Genomic DNA, 22,885 nt, shown 5'->3' with positions numbered 1-22,885 from the left:
ATTTTGCTTAGCATACTGAGTTCCAGTTCCATCCATTTTCCTGCAAATGCCATGATTTCTTGGTTTTGTTTTGTTTTGTTTTTGTTTTTGTTTTTTCAAGATAGGGTTTCTCTGTGTAGGTTTGGTTCCTGTCCTGGATCTCACTCTATAAACCAGGCTGGCCTCGAATTCACAGAGATCTACCAACCTCTGCCTCCCAAGTACTGGGATTTCATTTTTTTACATCTAATAAAATTCTATTATGTATGAAAAATAACATATCAGAGCATAAACCAACAAACCAAGCAAGCAAATGAAATACATAGAAATATTAGTTTTAAGTTTATATAAGAATTCTGTCCTCTTAATATTTAAAATTTACAAAGTTAGGGTCTGGACAGATGGCTCAAAATGTTAAGAGCACTGGCTGCTCTTCTAGAGATCCTGGCTGCTCTTCCAGAGTTCCTGGGTTCGGTTTACAGAACCCATATTGTTGCTCACAGATGTCTATAACTCTAGTTCTAAGGGATCCACTACCCTCTTTTGGCCTCCCCGAGATTATTGTACATAATACATGCAAGCAAAACACCCACACATGTAAAATAAGTCTTTTTTTTTAGAAAGTTTAAAAATCACAAAGTTGGGACACCATGCTTTCAGGAAGCAGCAGATTCCATCTGTGCAGTTTACACACTTACAAGTTTGGAAGAGGGCAAAATGGCTTGATTCTTCTGAATCTTCCTAGCAGTTTCTTGTTATACTTAAAGACTGTGTACTTAGCCAAATCCCTCTATTACTTCATTATCTTCCTCCTAATGGAGACTGATTGGTTTCTCGTAGGCACATTCATGCTTCTTTTGAGGACAGACTTGGAGATGGATAATGGAGGGGAGGCGTGTATTAGTCAGAGTCTGAGTGTGTCATTAGATTTCTCTCCTGAGCAGTTCTCAGAATATAGAGGAAGTAGATTCCATTCTGCTGGTAAATAACCCAAGCTTTAAGACTCAGCTTCCCAGACCTCTATACTGTATCCTGCTGACTGTAAACACACTCCCCTTTACCACAGGCTACTTCCTACCAGGGGCAGTTTGTCAGTCCCATCTGTTAAATAAAACTGTGCCCATGCCCTTTGCTCTAGAGCTTTAATGGGAATAGAGATTGTAGCTCGCCTATCAAAATAAGTGAACAATTGAGAACCTGAAGACTCTGTACCCATGTGGCTAGTGCAGCCATCAGGGCACAAGAGAAGGGGCTTTCTAGCTTACTGCAGTAAGAACAGAGGTCTGCTCCCTCTGTCCAAGAAGCACACTACTCTATGTGTATTTGTGTATTGCTTCTCGAGGTCAAGCATGCTATTTCCATAATGATAGTGTGCCTTGATATTTCTCATTTGTGCAAGCACATAATTTTTTTTCTTATAATGTTCTAACACCTCTGACAACATAAATGGAATTTCATTCTGTATATTGGCATGATTGGTGCATGTAGTGCACGTATTAGCCCATGTATGTATGTGCATGTGTGTGTGAATACATGCGCAGGCCAGTGGCCCATGCTAGATATCTTCTTCTGTCATTCTCCACTGTATATTTTGAGACAAACTTTCTCATTGAAGATGGAGCTCACCTATTGGCTATCCTGGTTGGCCAATGAACTCTAGGAATCTGCCTGCTCAGCCTCCGCAGTTACAGGATTCTAGATGGGTGCTGTCCCACCTGGCGTTATGTGGGTTCTGGCACTGTGAACTAAGAGCCTCCAAGTGCATGGCAGGCACTTAACCACTTGAGGCATCTCCCCGGCCTCTCTGGAAGTGATTTCTATGACGTTAATACACTTTAATTAGTCTTTATTTCATTTGTAAAACCAAGCTGAAGCTGTGCTTAAAATGTGGGATCCTGCTAAGCTAGAGTCGGCCTCTGCGGTGCTGAGTGAGAAGAAGCACTGGGTCACTGCATCGCATCCTTTTGCTGTGATGCTAATGGCTTGTGCCTTGGTATTACTGTCATCCACTCATCTCTAGACCAGACTGTTGGGCTCCAGTTCACCTTAAACCTGGTCTGGCTCAGCTGCTAATGACACACACACACACACACACACACACCCCTTCTAAGGAAAATGTTGAGCAGCTGACTTGTTAATTTACAACCTTTTCTTATGGGTCTGTAAGAGGAAGGAACAGTTGTAGGAACAGAGGGCACAGCAGTGAACAAGAAGTGAGGATCCAGATTCAGGCCCAGCATTCTAGAATGCATAATTTGTCTGCTCAGTAGATGTTTCCTGTGTGTCTAGGTGTGTACATTGATGCAGGATGCCTCTAACCTATGAACGTTACTATAACAAAATGCCATAAACTGGGTGGCTTATAAACAACAGGAGTTTATTTCCTACAGTTAGAAAGACAGGGAAGTCCATGATCAAGGTTGTCCCATGAAGGGCATTATCCTGGTTCATGGAAAGACTCTTTTTGCTGTGTTCTCACAGTATTTTCAGTGTGACAGGATCTCTCTAGGCCACTTTTTAAAAAGCTACTGTTGGGTTAAACATGAAACTCCCACTCTCTATCTTAGCACCCCCCAAAGACCTTGCCTCTTCAAAATGTCAACTCACAAATAAAGTTTCCTCTTAGATATATCTGTCCTCCAATCAAACCAAACTAGTGGGAACTCACGAAAGTTGGATCAACAGCTGTGGCGCCTGCATGGGTCTAGGCTGGGCCCTCAGCATGGCAACAGTTGTGTAGTTTGATCTGCTTGGGGGGCCCCCTGGTGGTGGGATTAGAATCCATCCCTGGTGCATTAGCAGGCTTTTTGGAGCCCACTATCTATAATGGGATACCCATCACAGCCTTGAGGCAGAGGGGGAGGGTCATGAACTTGCCTCTACTGGATGTGCCTCTCCATGGAAGGCCTTGCCTTCCTGGGGGGGGCGGGGAGTAGAGGTGGGTTGGGAGGGGAATGCTGTGGGGGGAGGGGAGAGACAGGAGGAGGGAAGAGGGGATCTTTGATTGGTGTGTAAAATGAATGGGAAATTTTCTTAATTAAAAAATAAAGAAAGAAATATCTGTCTTCATAGGGGATAGATTCAGGCCACAGCAAGGAAAGAACATTAGGATTCATTAGTAGGAATGGCTTTTGTCTCCACTGGACTCCTAGTTTAGGATGAAAAAGAACTGAATACTAAGAAGATCATGATAAATATGTATTTGTGCTGCATGCCTGTGTAAATGGATGGACCAAATCTAGGTATGTAGGGGGAGCAGAGACAGAAAGGGAGTAGCTGCTGGGAGGGGAGTAGCTGCTGAGAGGGGAGTAGCTGCTGGCATTCTGCTAAATTCTCCATCTCTCTGTGATGTGCATGTTCCTTGTCCCCATTCTCTTCTTTCTAACCTCATAATTGAGATCTAGCTGTCAAGAGCCTCCACTGAGAAGTCATTATGCCTTGGACCTAAGAAGAAGCAATTCAAAAATATTTGAATTTCTCTTTAATAAGAGGCTAGGACATTTAATGCCGATCACTTGATGTCAGTCTGAGTCTTGGAGAATAAATCTGGTCTTAGTGTATTTCTACTGGTTTACCTTTTATCTTTCATTTTCTCACCAAAATCTTTGCCAAGAATCTAAGAATTGTTAGCATTATGTCATTCTGGTCACTTTATGTTCTGCTCATTAAAAAAAAAAAAAATGGTGGGGTTGAAGTGATGGGTCAACTGTTAAGAGCACTTGTCTTTGCAAGCACCCATATCAGATGATACTCAACTGCCTATAACTCTAGCTCCAGGAGATCTCACACTTTGTTCTGGCCTCTGTGGGCACTGGACTCATATGTACAAACTCCTACATATACACACATAAACAAAAATATATCTTTCATAAAAATTTGTATGCTACATCCTTAAAACAAAGATAGGTACACCCTGTAACACCCACAGCTTATGTAACTAAGAACAACTTCTCCTAAAGAGACATGTAAATTTTGATGGTATTCTTATTTTCTTCCTGTTGTGACATGAAACAGGAAATGAGGTGAGTCCAGAGACAGAATCTGATACAGCTTGCCAATAAGTACTTCAGTAGTCTGTGGCGTCAGAACATACCAGTGACTATCTCATTAGTTTGAAATGTTACTTCTTGCATAATTGACAGATGAAATTATATCCACCATGTGCAAGCTTAAACAGACATGCGTTGGTAATGAGCAAATCCATGTGCTGAATACAATCTCTACTTTACTTACCTATCATTTTGCTGTGAGAACATTGACATACTTTCTCTTCACACTCTTTACGAATACAATACAGGGGCTGGAGAGATGGCTCAGTGGTTAAGAACACTGACTGCTCTTGGAACGGACCCAGATTTAGTTCCCATCACCCACCATCTGTGACTTTTGTCTTGCCAAAAGCAATACATGAAATATTGGAGTTCTTCCCTGGAAGCTGCCTTTTGCCAGCCTTCTCTCACCTTTCCTTTAACTGGCTTCACACTCCTTTGCCCAGCCCCTACTGCACAGCTACACTGCAGTTTAGGAGTTATGTCCTCTTTGATGTATATGCACAGAGTAGGTGTGGTAAATGGGAAAAGTACTCTCCTGCCTTGGGAGATGGCTACCATGGAGTAGAGTCTTTGGGACAGCCTTGCTGGGATGTAGGTAGGCCCAGCTCTCTGCTGCAGAGACATACAGTGAGTGGTGCCTGGACAAATCATCCCACTTCTTGTTGGCTAGCTGATACTTAAGAGCTAAGACACCAACCAGTCTGTCACTGAGTGTTTCCAGCCAGCTGCCCTGAAGTTAGACAAAGTTGCTCCTTGGTGCTAGAAATCATTGCCTGGCGCTCCTACTTTCCAGAGCTGGTAGGATTTGATTTTCTGGTCTCATCAGAGCTTTCTGGAAGATTTAGAGGGTGACTCCTGTGCGTCTAGCCACTGCCCATCATCCCCCAGAAATTGCTTCATTTCAGTATTAATCAGAGAATAAGATATTTCTGTCAGTTCTTTGAGATGAATACTTGCCTAATGTTCTGGATAATTTAAAACACCAATCTCAGCAGAGCGATGATGGAGTGTGGTCAGCATTACAGCATGACAACATTACCACCATGTTCCACAGCCAAATACTCCTCAAATAATTGTATATAATGATCGACTCTTCTATCAAGGTAACTGAACATTCATCTTGTCCCCCTTAATTCTTTGTAAATGCCTTTGAATCCTGTTGCTTTGATTTAATTAAGAAAAAAAAACACATATTGGTACATCCTTGGGTGTGGGAAATCACCGTGTTAAATATGACCTCAGTAAGGACAGCAGAACTGCAGACACACAGGAGCAGCCACAGTGTACAGCCCCAGAAAGAGAGGAAAGTCACCCCAATGAAGTGAAGTCAATATATTGAGAGACATTTTCCATTGGTGCACTTTGACTAGACACCATAATGAAACCTAAATAATTAAGTCTATCTGCATGCCACATTCACTACAGCATAATTCACAAAAAAAGGAAAAGGGAGAAAAAACCCTCAGGTAACTTCTTCCTTGTTGGACTCCTTTTCTCCCATCCCCTCTCTCAAAAACATCTTCCTAATTCTCACACCCAAAGTAACCCCTTAAAAATGCAGATCTGATGATGTTCCTTCTACTTCATGGAGAGGGAGTATGATTTCTGGGAGATGACTTTGTAGCTTACATTTACTCTGAGAGAATCTGAGTTTTATTTGCTAAAGTCCTCTGAACTATGAAGATGTAGCTGACCTAACATATGGCACAGAACTCCACATAAACCCCCAGACACACCTCTGGCTGTATTGGTCTGGAATTCCCCCCTAATGGTCAATGGAGTTGACTGCACACCACTATGTCTTCCTTGTGTTTTGGTTTGTACTATCTCATTTCCCTGAGCAAATTCCTTCTCAGTGAAATCAGGTCCTTTGCATGGCTTGAGTATCTCTTAGTCATCAGTAACTCATAGCCGAGTGTCAGTTAAGAAGACTTTTCTGAGTCTCTCCAGGCTAGGGTGATCATGTCTTACTCAGTGAATATCTCAATAGCACTTTGTCTGGTCCATGATTTTCTCACTGCTGCTTCACATCGGTTATGTGCCCGAGTCCATGCTGGTGTGCAACTCACTGCGGTCAACCAGACCACACTTGAGACACATTTGCATCAACCAGGGGGACACCAGGCTTTTCATTCTTCCCTGGGCACCACCTGGCCTCTCAGCCTAAGCCCCTGTGACTGTTCTTTTCCCTGCGTGTGGACTGGCCTTTTGGGGTTGTGTCCTGTACCTTAATCCTGGCTGCTCTAACCTGTGACCCACCCCAGCTCACTACAGGAGACAGCTGAAAGAAATAAATCCTGAGCAATCTGGCTGTATGGGTTTGTTTTAATTTTGGCTACATTTTATTCATTTATTGCAAGAGTGCCTGCCATGCCATGTGTGAGGAGGCCAGTGGGTAACTTGTGGAAGCTGGTTCTCTCCTTCTCCATGTGGGTCCTGGGGATTATACTCAGGTCCTCAGGCTGGCTGACAAGTGCCTAACCCAATGAGCTGTGTTGCTTCCTGGCTATATTATTTTGAAACAAAAGACTGCATTGCTCTTGTGGCAATTGACTATGATGTCATGTCTTTACTTCTTCCTAGATACATCTATTTTCCGTTTATTGTCTCCCAAATTGTCATATTTAGTCATTTAATATTCCATAAATCTTGGCCTATGACTAGAGTCTAGCAAATCTAATTTTGTGAAATTTGGGGGTCAAGGAGAAACATGGTGGCCTCACTTTAAGGTTTTAAAATTTTTTCCTGGAATAATTTTTATGTCATTTGTGGTATTCTGTGTGGATTAAGTGCATTAATGATTAACTCCAAGCCAACAATAATGCATCAACCTCACATTAAGGAAAGAAATAGAAACATTTCCTCTTGACGTCATTTAGCCCAGAGTGGGTAGAGATTTGAGTTATCTGCTTCGGGCTCCCTGTATATTCTGTACTCTTTGCATGAGTCTGAGTTTGTGCCTGCCTGAAGGTTGTCTCGTGAATCTGTCCTTGTGCCTTTATCTGTGACTGTCCCTGTGTGTGTCTTCTGTGTGACTGTGCCTGTGTGTGTTCATGTGTATCTGTCTGTGAAAGTGTCATGTGACTGTCTATGTCTGTCTGTTTCTGTGTGTCTATGTGTTTCTGTCCCTAACAAAGGGCCTTTTTTTTCTCTCTCTCTTTTATTGAACATCATAGAAAGCAAGCATCACATGGTGAGAGATGGGATAGTTTACAGAAATCTTTAATTGTTTTTACAAGGGGTTAAGTCACTGACTCCAGCTGCCACCCAAATGACCCAGATGACAAACAGTATTACAAATGTCCTTGTCTATCAACCAATACCGAAATGTTGTGTTTAACGTTATAGAAGATATTCATTTTAGAAGATTGCTTTCAACCTCTGGATTTGCTGCTTTCAGCAAATGGCACAAACACACTGTTCTGGGTCAGGGGCATAGAAAAGTACATAATTTAAGATTACAGCTGTGTACTAGCTTGCATTGTAAAATCTGATTACATGGAAAATCCAAGGCAAGTAAGGTTGAGGATTGCATTGTTCTCTGAAAAGCAGGTTAAACAAGCAGGCTGAGTCTACAGTCATATAGCCGCCTTCAGTCTTCTGTGACTTCAAGATGTCATTAATTCTGTCTGGGAGGTCCAGTCAAAGCTCTAGTCTTGTAAGAAATATTTTTATGCTGGGCGGTGATGGTGCACGCCTTTAATCCCAGCACTCAGGAGGCAGAGCCAGGCGGATCTCTGTGAGTTCGAGGCCAGCTTGGGCTACCAAGTAAGATCCAGGAAAGACACAAAGCTACACAGAGAAACCCTGTCTTGAAAAACCAAAGAGAGAGAGAGAGAGAGAGAGAGAGAGAGAGAGAGAGAGAGAGAGATTTTTATAATATTGCCTTGTTGCACTATTCATTTTAAATTTTTGAATTACATTTTACTTATTTATTTTGTGTGGGGATGTATGTGTATACAAATGTGTGTGGGGATTATGCGTGTGCCACAAGGCATGTATGTGGAGGTCAGAGGACAACTTAAAGCCATCAGTTTTCCCCTTCTCCCACGTGGGCTCCAGCGTGGAGCTCAGCTTGTGAGGTGTGGCAGCTAGTGCCCTTGCCCACTGAGCCAGATCACTGGCTCCCATTAGTGCTGTTCTTGGTGGATATTAATAAATTTTAATAAGCTCAGAAATGATCATTTTAAAACATAAATGCATTTATATCTCCAGGGTTAAAAGACAGATACCGTATAACTCTTAGGATATAAGTTGTCACTTCTGATTCTCAAGGACCACAACTTCAACCTGCTTTCACCAGCTAAGTGTCAGGGAAGAGGTGTAGGAATCCAGCTGAGAGCTAAACAAGGCCACAGTTTTCAGGATTGCTTCTGGATTGCTTTGTGGGATGCCACTCATGACATGCCTTCATGTACACACAGCCCATCTTGGCATTCATTAACACACAATGCAGAATTGCCTAAGTGGGAGATAAATGACTAAAACAGCTGGGCAAATGGGCTCAACTTCCATAAAAAGACTCTTCTCTGCTGTGTGTGTTTTATCTTTCAGATTTATCATAAGCTACACTTTCAGCTTGCCAGTCTTTTGATCGAGTTCACATGAGACAAGTTTCCTTAAGAAAAGGAACAGGATAAAGCACTTGATGCTTTGGGGTTGTAAATGATTCGAGTATTCCAGGTTTCCACTGAGAGCCTCTGTGTACAGGACTGGCATAATTCAGTTGTCCGTCTAATTGAATCCTGTCTGTCACAAAGTGAACAGAATGGCTGATAGAGGCCCTTGAAGCCTGGACAACTTCAGAAGTGCCACTCAAGTCAGGTGAAGCGGAGGAGGGGAAGCAGTGTGAGTGAAAGAGGAGCCTCTTGCTGCAAACAGAAGGCAACCTGAGGAGCAGACAGAAGCAAATGAGTATTTGTGTGGAATGTGGCATGTTAGGCCACTAAACAACTGAAGGCCGGGTTGAGGGAGTGAGAATCACCCTGAGACCTCACTTGTTCCAGCACTCTGAGCTTTGCTGGGAACTGGCCTTGGCTTTTAGCACCTAGCACCCATGCAGTTTAAAGAGACTGTCTTTAACCCCATGAGAAGTCACATTCTAATTAAGCTACATCACAGGTGTGAATACGAGATTTCTAAGAGGCTGAACATGTCTGCTCTTCCAGTCAGAGACTGTAGGAGCTTTTGCTCCTTTTCATAGATATAGAGAAGATGTGCTTGTATGTGAATTAGTTTCCATTTTAAAAACACTGTATGTCTTGTTTTTCCAGGCACTTTTCATGTCTGTCTTCTAAGTACATGTGCCCGGGTGTCCCTGCAGTCATGAGTGCCCTGTTGGCGAACATCAACGCCTTCTATGCTCACACAACTGTCTCCACTAATGTGCAAGTTTCTGCCTCAGATCGCTTTGCTGCTACAAACTTTGGGGTAAGTGTGATTACTTTGGGGACTCTAAATTTTCAACTAGTTTATAGTTTTTGGATTTTCAAGGGACTTTAGACCTCATATATTCTCTTCATTCCCACCTTACTCCCATTAAATTATATCTAGTATATAATGTGTCCTCATAACCTAACATGAAAAAGAAAAGTCTGATCTAGGACCCTATGGAAAAGGGGTATGAATATTTATTTAACCGAGGAAGAAAATGTTCCAGAATCTTACTACAGAGAAACAAGGGGTAACTTAGTCTTATGTTCTGCAACTCAAGGTTTGTCTGAAATAATTTTAATGAAGAGCTTTGACACACAGCAGGACTCACTGAATGATTCTCTGTGTCTGGATTGATGTTTTGTACTAGCAGAAGATACATTTTATAAGAGTGGTCTGGAATTTTATATGACATGCTATATGTTTACAGATTTGTGGTTCACTCTGTTTAGATAGAGCCCCATAGTAATCAGTGTGCAGCTGTCTTCATTGATACTCCCTGGAAGGAAAGAGTGCTGGATCTATGAAGATCTGTACCTTCCCACAGACACCTGCCGGCAGTACCCAGAGGCATGGGGGTATGCTGGGAAGTAAAAAACACAGAGGTTTTCAGAGGCCTATTTGATACTTATTGAGATATAACTGACACTGATCAAATGGAAATGAGGTGTAAATTAAGAGTAAAGTTGGAAGAGATGGGATTAGTGAAGATAAAAATAGAAGAGGAGATTCCAGAGCTTTCCAGGCACAAAATCAGCAGAATGGATGGCCCTTGTTGTCTGAGAATGGAGCCACTGAGGGACTAGGGAAGAAACAGGGCAGATTCCTGGAGTCTGGCCAGGGCATCTGGGAGGAAGCAGTGATGGTCAGTGATGCTGTCGGGCATGTATTACAATGTCCTTTCCTTTTTCACAGCAAAGACTAAACTTTACTGAAGAAAATACCTCCTAAAACACCATAGTTAGTACTTCCCTGCCTTTCCAGTCTCCCCTACATTTCCAGTCAGGTTCACTGAGGATACTTTCATTGGCTCATCTGTTATTGTTATAGAAATCAAATGTGGGATTTGTATCATATAATAAAAACAACCGAAGAACAACATATAGAAAGACACAGGCTGTTGGGTGGACTGGGTTCTGTCCTTTGCATCCAAGAGGGAGACCATGCATATATTGTGTGGGGCGATTCTTCAAGGAAGAGATAAGTACATTTAAAATATAGCAAAAGAAACCTGAGTACCAGAGGACAACTTTGGGGCTGTGGACAGCAGGTTTAATGATGGCTGTCATCAAGTCCCTTCTGTCATCCAAACCTCAGTTCCTCAACCTGCTCAGAGAGTAAAATGAGTCTTAGTATGACATTCTTTCCAAACTTGAGGTAAGGATCAAATGAGATTTAAGAATCCATAATCTAATATGCAAATTAGGAGGATTATATGAGGTACAAAAGGTATGTCCCTCCTTACCTACAGTATAAGTAATACCCTGTCAACTACTACTGTTAGATAGATGAACTTTTTCAGGAACTGGGACTGAAGAATATTCTGGAGCTAGTTCAACAAAATACTGTGATGGCCAAATTCTAAACCAGAGGAGACTTTTGCAATAAAGGCGTCACCTTGGAAACAGAACCTGTTGTCTTGGGACTTTGTCTATAATGTAAACCATGCTGTGTTATGAAATGGCTCTGCTTCTATTCTGCCCATGTGCACTGTGGAGAACAAGCCAGGTCTGCAGAACACTGAGCCTTTCTGCCTCTGAGAAGATGTGGTTACGTGATTAACATCTGCCATAAAAGCCACCTGGAGGAAAATTGGATGCTATGCCCCCTTACTTCACACTGACCCAGAGAGAAGAAAATGTGTTGGTTTCGGCACATTTCACATCCCAGTAACAATGTGCTTATAGCAAACTTTATTTTGTAAATCAAATAACATCTGTAGAAAAGAAACAAAAACAGTGAAACGTTTGATCAAACCATAACTGGATTGAATGGAGGTCAGACATGTGGTTGTGTATTTTTCTCACTGTGGAGTATAATCTTGTTTCCTAAACCAAATATATAAACTCTACTATCTCCTGCCTCCACTTTGGAGCCCTGAGTTCGTATACACCTGAGGACTAAAGGAGATACTCCAGGTACAGTGGCGGTTACACAGTCACTTCTTTAACCTTCTTTAAGGTATAACCCAGATTTTTCAAATCTCCCAAACAGAGTGCATTTGAAAAGCTTTGTTCAAGCCAGACATGGTGGTACACACCTTTAGACCAAGCACTCAGAAGGCAGAGACAGGCAGATCTCTTGAGTTCAAACCCAGTCTGGTTTATATAGAGACTTCCAGGACAGCCAGGGCTACATGGAGAAGCCTTTTTCCCAGTCTTACACTCCCCAGGCATGGCACGTAGCCCCACCCCCAGCCCACTCCTGGTCATTTCTTGCCTACTCGTTCTTTGAGCTTGTTTGGCAACCCTGTCAGCTACTGTAGCAGCTGCTCCAAGGGAAGAAAGATCCACTTCGACTTTGACTCTCTGAGGTTTAGACTCCAATGGGATAATCTCAGAAGTGTGGAAAGTAAACACAAATAACTCTCAAATGTAGTAAGTCTCACAGAAGTTTCTGGAATATTTACAAATCCTTGGAGACAGATGGTCTTCTGGGGTTCCTAAAAGCTTGACAAAGGAATGATAAATAGTGAGTTCAAAGCCCAAGGAAAACAACAACGGACTTTGTGAGATATTTCAGTAAATACAAGGGAAATTTAGTAAATATGAAGGAGAACTGAAGATACAAAGTAAATTGAAAAGTGTACATAAGAGTCCAGAGAAGAGGCAGGCATACTTTATGAATTCAAGATCAGCCTGGTCTACAGAGCTAGTTCCAGAGCTACACAGAGAAGCCCTTGGGGGGAAAAAAAGCCTGGAGAGATGGCCTAGCGGTAAAAGAATGGACTTCTCTAGCAAAGGACCCATTAGGTTCCGTTTAGCCACATTAGATGTTGGGTGAATCATATCGCCTATAACTCCAGCTCCAGGTGGATCCAGAACCAAGTGGATCCAATGTCTCTGACTTCCTCAGGTACCTACATTCACAGGCACATACACAAATACACAGATCTAAAAAAAAAAATCTTTTTTAAAGTATGCATAAGGGCAGTCCATCTACTCAATAGAATATATAGAATAAAGGGCAAAGTGGTTTAAAGGTTGATATTGGTTTGCTGGGAGACTTCTATAGACACTAAGATATTTTGACTGAATTTTTAATATGCAGGGTATGTTATAGGATTATAACATATAATATGTGGTATGATACAGGATTTCTGATGGAGAAGGACCTATGTACAGGGAATGCTGAAGAGGGGAGAGATTGACTGCATACATCTGACATAGGTTTAGTTGCGATATAAACACCAGTTTAGAAACTTTAAGTAGAAAGCACTTAACAAAAAAAAATGTTTGCAGTATCATCTGAAGGACTTTGAGAGCCTCCTCCATGATAATTCCAAATGCCTTGATTTGTAAGATAAGCTTTCATAACATCAGAAATGTAAGGAACAAGGCAGTGTCCATCCTGTCATGTCTTTCCCAAATCCCCACACTGGTGACAGGAGACTGGAAAACAAGTGGCTGTAACTTGATCTGTTGCAGGAATAAACCAAGAAGGGGGGCAGGGGGTGGGGGGCGGGCAGAGGGCAGGCACATTGCATGTCTACTTCCAAACACAGGAGCCAGAACACATACACCCGATAGGCAGAAACTACAATCATTACGGGAACCTGATGGAAAGAGCTCAGAGGAGAAAAGCATTGGTGTTGAGTCTCTGAGCTGGAAGGAAAGAAGAGAGAGAATCCCAGTACTGGTCCCAGACAGCAGCCTAGTGAAAGGCCAGTGTGCTGATGACCCTGGTGTGGCAATGTGACACCAAGTCTAGTCAGTAGCGAAATGAAGTGTGAGGCAAAGGGGGAATAAATGGGAAGACTACTTAGGAAAAGATTGTTAGATTGTTTCCTTTTAAAAAGATTTTTAAAGTGTGTGTGTGTGTGTGTGTGTGTGTGTGTGTGTGTGCACACGCACACACAGAAAGGGAGTCAGATCCCCTAGAGCTGGAGTCACAGGTGGTTGTGAGCCACTGCACATGGGTGCTGGCAAGCAAACATAGACCCTCGGCAAGAGGAGCCAGTGTTCTTGAACACCCCATCACTGTTTCTTCACGATTTACCAGATCAGTGGTTTGGACAGACACAATTAAGTTTTTGTTTGGAAAACTTACACACAGCTTCACAGGATACTCTTTAAGAAGAATATAAGTTTTTCACTAGGAAATTCATTGTAAAATTAACATTTGTGACAGACACCATTAGTAGTACAAACTCCAGGAAAGGAAAGTGAATGTTTCCATTCACTGCCTTTCACACCATCCATTCTTCTATGGATCCTAACTATATGTTATTTGATGATTTCTTTGTGTGACAAAATTTCTGAAGTATTTTTACAGGAAAGAAAGATTGTTCAGTCTTTCACATCAAAGAGTAGATCAGGATTTTTAAATTCTAATCTAGACTTTATCTTCACATTTTTTTTAATTTTTATTTTTTATGCATCCATTAATTTACATCCCTATGGTGGTATTATGTTCCCCAAAATATTGTGCACCCTAATAAGTTTATCTGGGGTCAGAGGACAGAACAGCCACTAGATACAGCAGCTAGAAAATGGTGGCACTCACACCTTTAATCCTAGCATTCCAGAGGCAGAAATCCCTCTGAATCTCTGACTTCAAGACCACATTAGAAACAGCCAGGCATGGTGACACACGCCTTTAATCCCAAGAAGTGAGCCTTTAATCCCAGGGAGTGATGGCAGAAAGTAGAAAGATATATAAGGCATGAAGACCAGAAACTAGAAGCATCTGGCTGGTTAAGCTTTTAGGCTTTTGAGCAACAGTTCAGCTGAAAGCCATTGGGATGAGGACTCAGAAGCTTGCAGTCTGAGGAAACAGGATCAGCTGAGGAACTGGTATAAGGTAGCTGTGGCTTGTTCTGCTTCTCTGATCTTCCAGCATTCACCCCAATAACTGGCCTCAGGTTTGATTTTATTAATAAGACTCTTTATGATTCATGCTATACATCCCAGCCTCAGTCTCCCCTGCTCCCACCCTCCAAAACCCTCCTCTTCCATCTCCATCCAGGAAAGGGCAGCTCTCCTATGACTATCAATAAAACATGGCATATCAAGTTACAGTAAGACTAAGCACCTCTCCATGAATTAAGACTGGGCAAGGCAACCCAGTATGAGGAGTAGGGTCCCAAAATCCAGTAAAAGAGTCAGAGACAGCCCCAGTTCCCACTGTTAGGAGTCCCACAAGAGGACCAAGCTACACAACTGTAACATCTATGCAGAGTGCCTCAGTCAGTCCCATGCAGACTCACTGGTTGTCAGTTCAGTCTCTGTGAGCCCCAATAAGCCCAGGTTAGTTAACTGTGTGAGCCTTCCAGTGGTGTCCAAGACCCCTCTGGCTACTACACTCCTTTCTTCTCCTCCACAGGATTCCCAAACTCTGCCTCTTGTTTGGCTATGGGTTTCTGCGTCTGCCTCCATCAGCTGCTAGATGGCACCTCTCTGATGACATTTGGGCCAGGGACCAGTGTAGTCACAGGAGATGGCCAGTTCAGGCTAGTTATCTGCTGTTGCTCGGAGTCTAAGCTGGGGTTCTCCCTACAGACTCCTGGGAGATTACGCTGCACCAAGCTTCTACCCAATCCTGAAATGCCCCCCAGAAGCCCCTCTCAGCACTCTCTCCCTCTGTTTCCCCCAACCTGGTCACTCATGTTTCCATCCTCACCTGCCCTCAGTCCACTCACAAAATCTCTTCTATTTCTGCTTCCCAGGGAGATCTGGATGTACTCCCATGAACCTTCCTTGTTACCTCGTTTCTCTGGGTCTGTGGATTGTAGCATAGTTATCCTTTATTTTATAGCTAATATACACTTATGAGTGAGTACATACCATGTTTGTCTTTCTCAGTCTGGGTTACATCACTCAGCTTTATTTTTTCTACTTACATCCATTTGTCTTCAAATTTCTTGGTGTCCTGTTTTTAATACTCAGTAATATTCTATTGTGTAAATGTACCATATTTTCTTTATCCATTCCTCTGTTGAGGGACATCTAGGTTGTTTCCAGGTTCTGGCTATTATGAATAATGCTGCTATGAACATAGTTGAGCAAGTGTCCTTCTTGTATGATTGAGCATCCTTTGGGTCTATGCCCAAGAGTGGAATAGCTGGGTCTTGTGGTAGGTTGATTCCCAGTTTTCTGAGAAACCACCACACCGACTTCCAAAGAGGCTGTACAAGTTTACACTCCCACCAGCAATGGAGGGGTGTTCCCCTTGCTCCATAGCCTCTCCAACATGTGCTGTCACTTGTGGTTTTTAACTCACCAATTCTGATAGATATAAGATGAAATCTCAAATCAATAAGAAATACAAAGATATCCTCACTATATTTTTATGATTAACAATTATACAAAATTATTAATATCCCTTAAATATTCTATTTGAAATGTTTCTCTTCTTCCTTAGTGGTTGGTTTTGATGGATCTGTGTGGAAAAATTGCCAGCCCATGTCAGCATATTCTTTTTCTTATTTCTGACATTCTTTCACAAACCTAAGATCACATGAGTACATAGTCAGGATCTCTCCAAGAGGTGCTGAAGCAGGTGAAGGCCCTGAAACTTGAGCAGTTTCTATCTAAGTTAGTTCGACCACACTGTAAGATGGAAAGTGGATAAAGAAGCTGAGGTTGTGTGGAGGCTGGTACCCATCCTAACAGGAACTTTTCTTCTCACCATTCCCAGAATCCTGGGGAGTGGGAGGCTTTCTAAACATGTACTCATGGGGTAACCATTCCCCCTTCATGAGTCTTCCCTCTGCTTATGAGTCCAGTCCAACCCACCTATTAGTTTTTGTACAGCTCATGAATTAAGAATGATTTTATGCATTTAAATGGTATTTCAAAAACAAAAGAAGATTATGATCTTGTGATACATGAGAACTACATAAAATTACAATTTTGCCATTCATCAATAAAGTTTTATTGAAAAATACCCATGTCTAAATCACTGGTATATCACCTAGCAAAGGCTATCATGCCACAGTGACAGATTGGAATAGTGAAAGAATCCCCAAAGTCAAACATATTTATGCTCCAGGTCTCTTCAGATAGCTTGCTGGCCACTGGCCTTAGTACTTTAACCATCTAAGTACACCGGAAGTTTTGATAAATGATAATATCTAGTATTGTTATCATGATTTCCCTTCCAAACAAGTATGATCTTACCTACTAAAGATCTGAATAATGAGGCTGTTCCCAATGTGGTGCCATGACCCTTGGGAGGAACATGTTTTAAACACCCTGTCTCTTACTTATTCCTCAGAACATGTCATGCAGACAGTAGACCCTCAGCTGTCTCAAAGGCCATCTCACTGTAGTTAAACAGAAATACAGTAAACAAAATTACATCCCAAGCTGTCCCTGCTGTTTAAAGAATCTCTTTGAAAATTCAATCAACAGAACACTTTTAATTTTGCTTCATCAGATGTGATTTGGGAGTCTGTGACAACAAGCCCAGCAGATTTCTCTCTCCACTTTTCTTTCTTCCTTGCATGTAAAATTTCCAGCAGAGTCCTGGAAACCAGGGTGGGGAGAAGAAATCTGAGAGTTGCTTCAGTCAGAATTCTGATCATCCCCAAAAGATAGAATGTCACAGACACAAGTCCAGCTAAAGACGATTCTGCCATACATAACCTAACCCTAGGGGCAAGGAACACTGGGATAGTATAGCTCAGGGTTGTAATGTTTTTAAACTATAGGTAGGGGCTGAAGAGATGGCTCAGTCAGTAAATTACTTTGTCTTGTAAACACAAGGACCTGAGTTTGATCCTAGAACCTATGTAAGATGTCAAGTGTAATGGCACATGCTTGTAATCCCAGTGTGGTGGTTTTGAATGGGAGTGGCCCCCAAGGCCTCATGTATTTGAATGCTTAGTCTACAGTTTGTGGAACTCTTTGAGAAGGATTAGAAGATATGGCCTTTTGGAGGAGGTGTGCTACTGGAGACAGGCTTTGAAGTTTCAAAGACCCATACCATTCCCATTTAGTGCACACACTCTCTCTCTCTACCTAATGGTTATCTTAGATGTAAGCTCTCAGCTACTTCTCCAATGAGATGCTTGCATGCTGTCATACTCCCCACCATGATGGTCATAGATTTACCCTCTTAAACTGTAAGCCCCCAATAAACTCTTCTATAATCTGCCTTGGTCATGGTGTCTTATCACAGTCATAAAAAAGTAACTAAGACATCCAGTATTAAGGAAGAAGAAACAGGTGGATCACTGAGCTCTTGCAAGCCATCCTAGTCCACTTGGTAAGTTCCAGGCTAGTGAGAGATCCCATCTCAAGAAAGGAAAACGGCATGTGGTGAGGAATGAGGAATGATACCCAAGGTTGTCCCCTGGCCTCCACACATGCCTGTATACACATATGCTCAAACACAGATATGTGCATGCACACATATGGATAGATAGGACAGACATGGGAATTCTAATAGCATATGGGTCTCTCATTTGCTTAGCCTCTCACTCTGCAGGTATAAACTGAGCTTTATCATCTAGACCTTCACAACTAAAGAGAATCACTAAGAGTAAAGAAAAATAAGACTAAAAGCTGCACTCAATAAAGAATTCTTTATTAAACATTGGTAACATGGACAGATCCTACCAATCAGTAGTTAATTAATAAAAGAAAACCAAGTTCTTTCTCCTTAATAAACTCAGTGTGTCTCTTTGTCCAAGACATTGCTTGCCACCTGCCATTCTCTAAGGAAGTCTGGGAAGGCAAGCATTTCTTGCTGGGTATATTCACCACATGAAATTCTCTTATTGAAAAGCAGTAGAGAGAAAGAGATGCTGAGCAGCTACCAGCTCAGCCAGCCCTGCTGAGTGGAATGGGATCAGTGATTTGGGGCAAGGCACAGTTCAACAGTCAGGTCAGCTGTCTTGATGATTTGTGAGATTGATGTTTATAGGCACCTGAGTGATTAACTTTACTGTGGCCCTGAACTCTCTGTTGTAGCAACTCTTTCATCTTTATTTTTCATATAAAAATGGATGGAAGTGGTGGGGGTGTAATAAATCGCAACATGGCTTGCTGCCTCCCCAGGAACATGTGGTTGAGACAGGCAATAGAATAGCTAAGATGCTCAGCTCATCTGCATATCTCAGAAGTTTGGCTGGACAAGATGAACTTTGCCTGCTTCAGAAACCTCTAGGAGGCAAAGTTTACAAGTTCTGCATCCACGTTTTCTCCATAGGAGTAAGGATAGGGACAGTGCTTAACCTTTGTTCACTACTGTATGATTCTGATAATGGCACTTTACTGAAAATTCTGAACCTTTAATCTAGTGGAAAGTGGTCAAAATTCATCAACTTATGTTTCTGTTCAGCTGTGACTCCATTAAAATCAGCAACTTCAAAGAGTAAAAGTTATGTACCCATACATCTATTTCCCAAATTAAGGAAAGATTCTCTTTTGCCAATACTCTGCAAAATGCAATTTGGTATTTATAGACTACTGATGTAAACTGAAATCCTTGTCTACCCCTGCCCAGTCATTCCTGAACCCACTCATTGTTTTATACTTTTATGAGAAAACTGAACGCCAGAACAGTGGAGAGTCTACTACCTGATATGGTTTTGTTCCAATTACTAATTTAATACAAGGTAGAATCAGCTAGGAAAGGAATTTCAGTCTAGATCAGGCTGGCCTGCAGGCATGTCTGTAGGGAAAGTTGCCTTGATTACAGGAACTGATGTAGGAAGACTCAGTCTAAGAGTGGGCAGCACTATTCCCTGGATCATGGACTTTGGAAAAAGAATAGGAGAAAGAAAGCTGAGCATGCATGCTCTCTGTTCTTAACTGTGGATGTGGCCAGCTGTTTAAAATTCATGTGACCTCGACTTTCTTGCAATGATAGACTGTAACCTAGAACTGTGAACTAAAATAAACACTTTCTCCCTAAGCTGTTTTTTCGGGTATTTATTTTATCACAGTGACAGGAATCAAAATCAAGGCATCACTTATAGATTGTGTGTGTGTGTGTGTGTGTGTGTGTGTGTATGTGACTTTGATGTTTTCTCTTTGTTTGTATTAGATGTATCTGATTCCAACCTTGTATTTACAAACACAACTCCATGCTCTCCCAAGCCAAATACTTCCATGAAGAGCACAGTTCCATACTGACATAACCCCAGTGGCATCAGTGGGAAGTAAGGGCTCAAATTTTATAGTATTTGCATGGATAAATAATAAAGTCCTTTAAAAGCAATCAGTTCCTTCAGATTACCCAGTCTATGCTTGCTCCCCAACAGAAAATGTATTTTAAAACAGCTTTTTTTGTTGTTTTTACACATACCAAATGTTCTATCCCCATGGCTAGAAATTAATAAATCTGTCAATAATTTTCTGGGGGCCCATGGTAATATGCAGAATTAAAACAAAGGGTGAGCTTGTTTTCTTCTGCTGACACACTGCAGTGCTATGAGTCATTATAAAGAGAAATGATGGAAATTCATTTTTCTTCAGATGAACTCCAGATACTCTGGTAGGACAACTGCACCATTTCTTATCATACAGAGGTAGGTGACTTCCATGAAGAGCAGGAATGGTGTCAGAGACCCAGAGATGGAGTCTGGGCCACTGTTGTGTCCTGTGGTTTGTGCACTTCTGTGACTTTGGGCAGCTGTTGACATCAATGCTCCCTGTCTCTGTAGAATGGGAACAGTGGCTCTCATGGCTGAGGGGATTGCATTAAGGATGGTTGCTTATTTCCATCTCTCTGTCTTGTGTTTTCTTGGTACAGAGGGAAAAATTCATAAAACTACTGGACCAGCTGCATAACTCTTTAAGGATTGACCTGTCGAAGTACAGGGTAGGTACAACATGATTTCCCTTAAGATCACTGTCTTTGCTCCAGGTGATTTCTCACCACAGTATATCATTACCCATCCTGTAATGGAAAAGTAAACATGCTGATTTTGAGTCTGACACATTGGAAGCAATCCTCAAGACAGCTTTTGTTGTTCTCATACTCTGTGTGCACATAAACCCTAACAATAACAGTACTTTGTGTGTGTGCAGCTCAATATTGGAATTTTTAATAACCATCTGGTGGAGTGGCCCTGAGCGGATTTATCAAGTGAACTCAAGGTCCAGCCTTGCTTTGAAAATTCATTTTGAAAATTTAGTTACAAAACACCTGTCATCACAATTTTAGATGCTTTTTATACCTTATATCCATTAACAGTTTATTTGAATGTTTTCTTATTTGCATATATGCATCTCCTGCATTCATTTTAATTAGTCCCTTAATAATTTATAGATAGGTGATATATGATGGATGGATATAGATAGATAGATAGATAGATAGATAGATAGATAGATAGATAGACAGATAATTACATTACCTATTTCTGGAAATTACAATCTAAATTGTGTCAATGTCCAGTTGTATATTGGAATTAATGTCATTATAAGAAGACAGTCATCGACATTCTAGCCTGCTATAGGCGCTATTTGAGAAGAGCCTTGAACACAACTTATTCGCCATCATTTAGGCACCAAGCCAGCTCAAAGTCATAAGAAATATCCAGAACTCAGTCTGGGATTTTCTGAGGACTGTAGAAAACCTATGTGAAAACAATCATCAGTTAAGATGAGAAATTTCTCAAGGTTAAAACCCACTGTTCCTTCAAGTATTTTCATGATGGCACTTGGCTTTTCCTCCAGAATTCTAAATACCTGCATTTTAAGTGACCTGTCTCCATGTACCTCACTAAGGAGAAAGTCATATCTGAAACTCATCATAGTTCAGATCTTGAAATACAATCTTACTTTCCACTTTTGGAAGTTTCCTTGTGACTGAAAAGTGAATCTTACCACCTGTTCCACATTCAAAGTAATTTTTGAAAATTAGAGATCTTTGGAAAAGGATAAAAAGATTTCAATATATACTAACCTCTCTTCTCTGAAAAATGTATTTTATAAGCAGGAACTAACACTTTAACATTGCAAAAATGATTACATAGTATGTTTTTAAAACTTTATCGTGTGAGTTTGATGCACTGACACGATGAATTTAATCATTTTCACCCCTCCATTACTCGCTTTCACCACACTCTCTCTCCTGCTGGAAGCCTTCTTCTCCACAAGCCCCCTCCTACAGCCATGTCTTCATTTCATGTGTGGTCCACTGAGTTTAATTAGGGTTTCTTGTCTGAGTGTAGATGGGAGGTTATTAACTGGAGCACGGTAACACATCAGTAGCTATACCACTGGAGAAAATGGTACCCTAAGGATGAATAAAAATCTGTGGCTCTCTAAGATGGATAGCAGAATATTTCTAAATCTTCTGTTTTTCAGAATGTTCTGTGATTTAAAAAAAAAAACATTTTTTAAAATAACATTTAAGAATGTGCTAGAATATTTCTAACTGTGGTATGACCTACCTCCTGCTTTCATTTTTTTTTCACAGTAAGCTTGTTTTATTAATTTCCCCATTGAAGGTCCAATAGCAGCAACTTTACCCATTCCTGTTTCCTATTTAACCAGGAAAATTTTCCTGCCAGCAACAGTGAGAGACTGCAGGACCTGAAGTCCACTGTGGACCTGCTAACCAGCATCACCTTCTTCAGGATGAAGGTATGTCTTCTCATTCCCACAATGTCTTGGTGACATCAGAATACATTTGTCCCTTGATAGAGCTTTGCATATCCTGCTCCTGACCAGTACTGTCTAACTCCAGGCAGTAATCCTGGGCTACTTGACTTTTCCAACACAGGGTGTATCAAAGTTTCCTGGTCACTTCATACTGATTAATTGGGTCAGAATTAAATTCACAATAAATTTATCTTAACAGATATTTTCTTAGTTATAAGACACTTTAAAAAGTTGCAAAGAATGGTAAGTGAAAGCAGAGTTACATGTAAGTGTTAACTGGAATGGTTTGCTAACTTTTCACTGTAGGAGAAGAGCTGACATTTTACCCAATGGTGTCAGCATAGTGTCAGCCATGGCAATGCTTATATGAGAACTGGTCACCTGATTGATTCTTTGGTGCAGTTGGCTATGGTCTATCAAACTCTCTAGGTATTTCTGTTTAGATATAGCCCTTTTTTTTTTTAAGCTGAGGATCGAACCCAGAGCCTTGCGCTTGCTAGACAAGTGCTCTACCACTAAGCTAAATCCCCAACCCAATATAGCCCTTCTTTAATACCAAATTCTGGATAATTTAGGGTAACAGTACATTTATATTAAGCCTTTCAAACATAGCTTGTTAGGATATAGACTTAATTTTTTTTT

General features: G+C 41.3%; 1 protein-coding gene across 5 annotated transcripts in view; it reads left to right on the top strand.

The window, feature by feature from the left end:
* The window catches only part of Unc13c (unc-13 homolog C), a 427,893-nt gene that overhangs the window by 226,363 nt on the left and 178,645 nt on the right, over positions 1 to 22,885 (top strand). For all 5 annotated transcript variants that reach the window (XM_036192012.1, XM_036192007.1, XM_036192008.1 and 2 more), the window contains 3 exons: positions 9,305 to 9,461; positions 20,388 to 20,456; positions 22,136 to 22,225. In XM_036192012.1, coding sequence (XP_036047905.1) covers positions 9,305 to 9,461; positions 20,388 to 20,456; positions 22,136 to 22,225 — 316 coding nt within the window. The remainder of the gene's footprint in view (positions 1 to 9,304; positions 9,462 to 20,387; positions 20,457 to 22,135; positions 22,226 to 22,885) is intronic.

This window comes from Onychomys torridus, chromosome 7 (assembly GCF_903995425.1).
Source record: "Onychomys torridus chromosome 7, mOncTor1.1, whole genome shotgun sequence".
Taxonomy (NCBI): Eukaryota; Metazoa; Chordata; class Mammalia; order Rodentia; family Cricetidae; genus Onychomys; species Onychomys torridus.
Note: the sequence above shows the minus strand (reverse complement) of the source record. Positions and strands in the feature narration are given on the sequence as shown.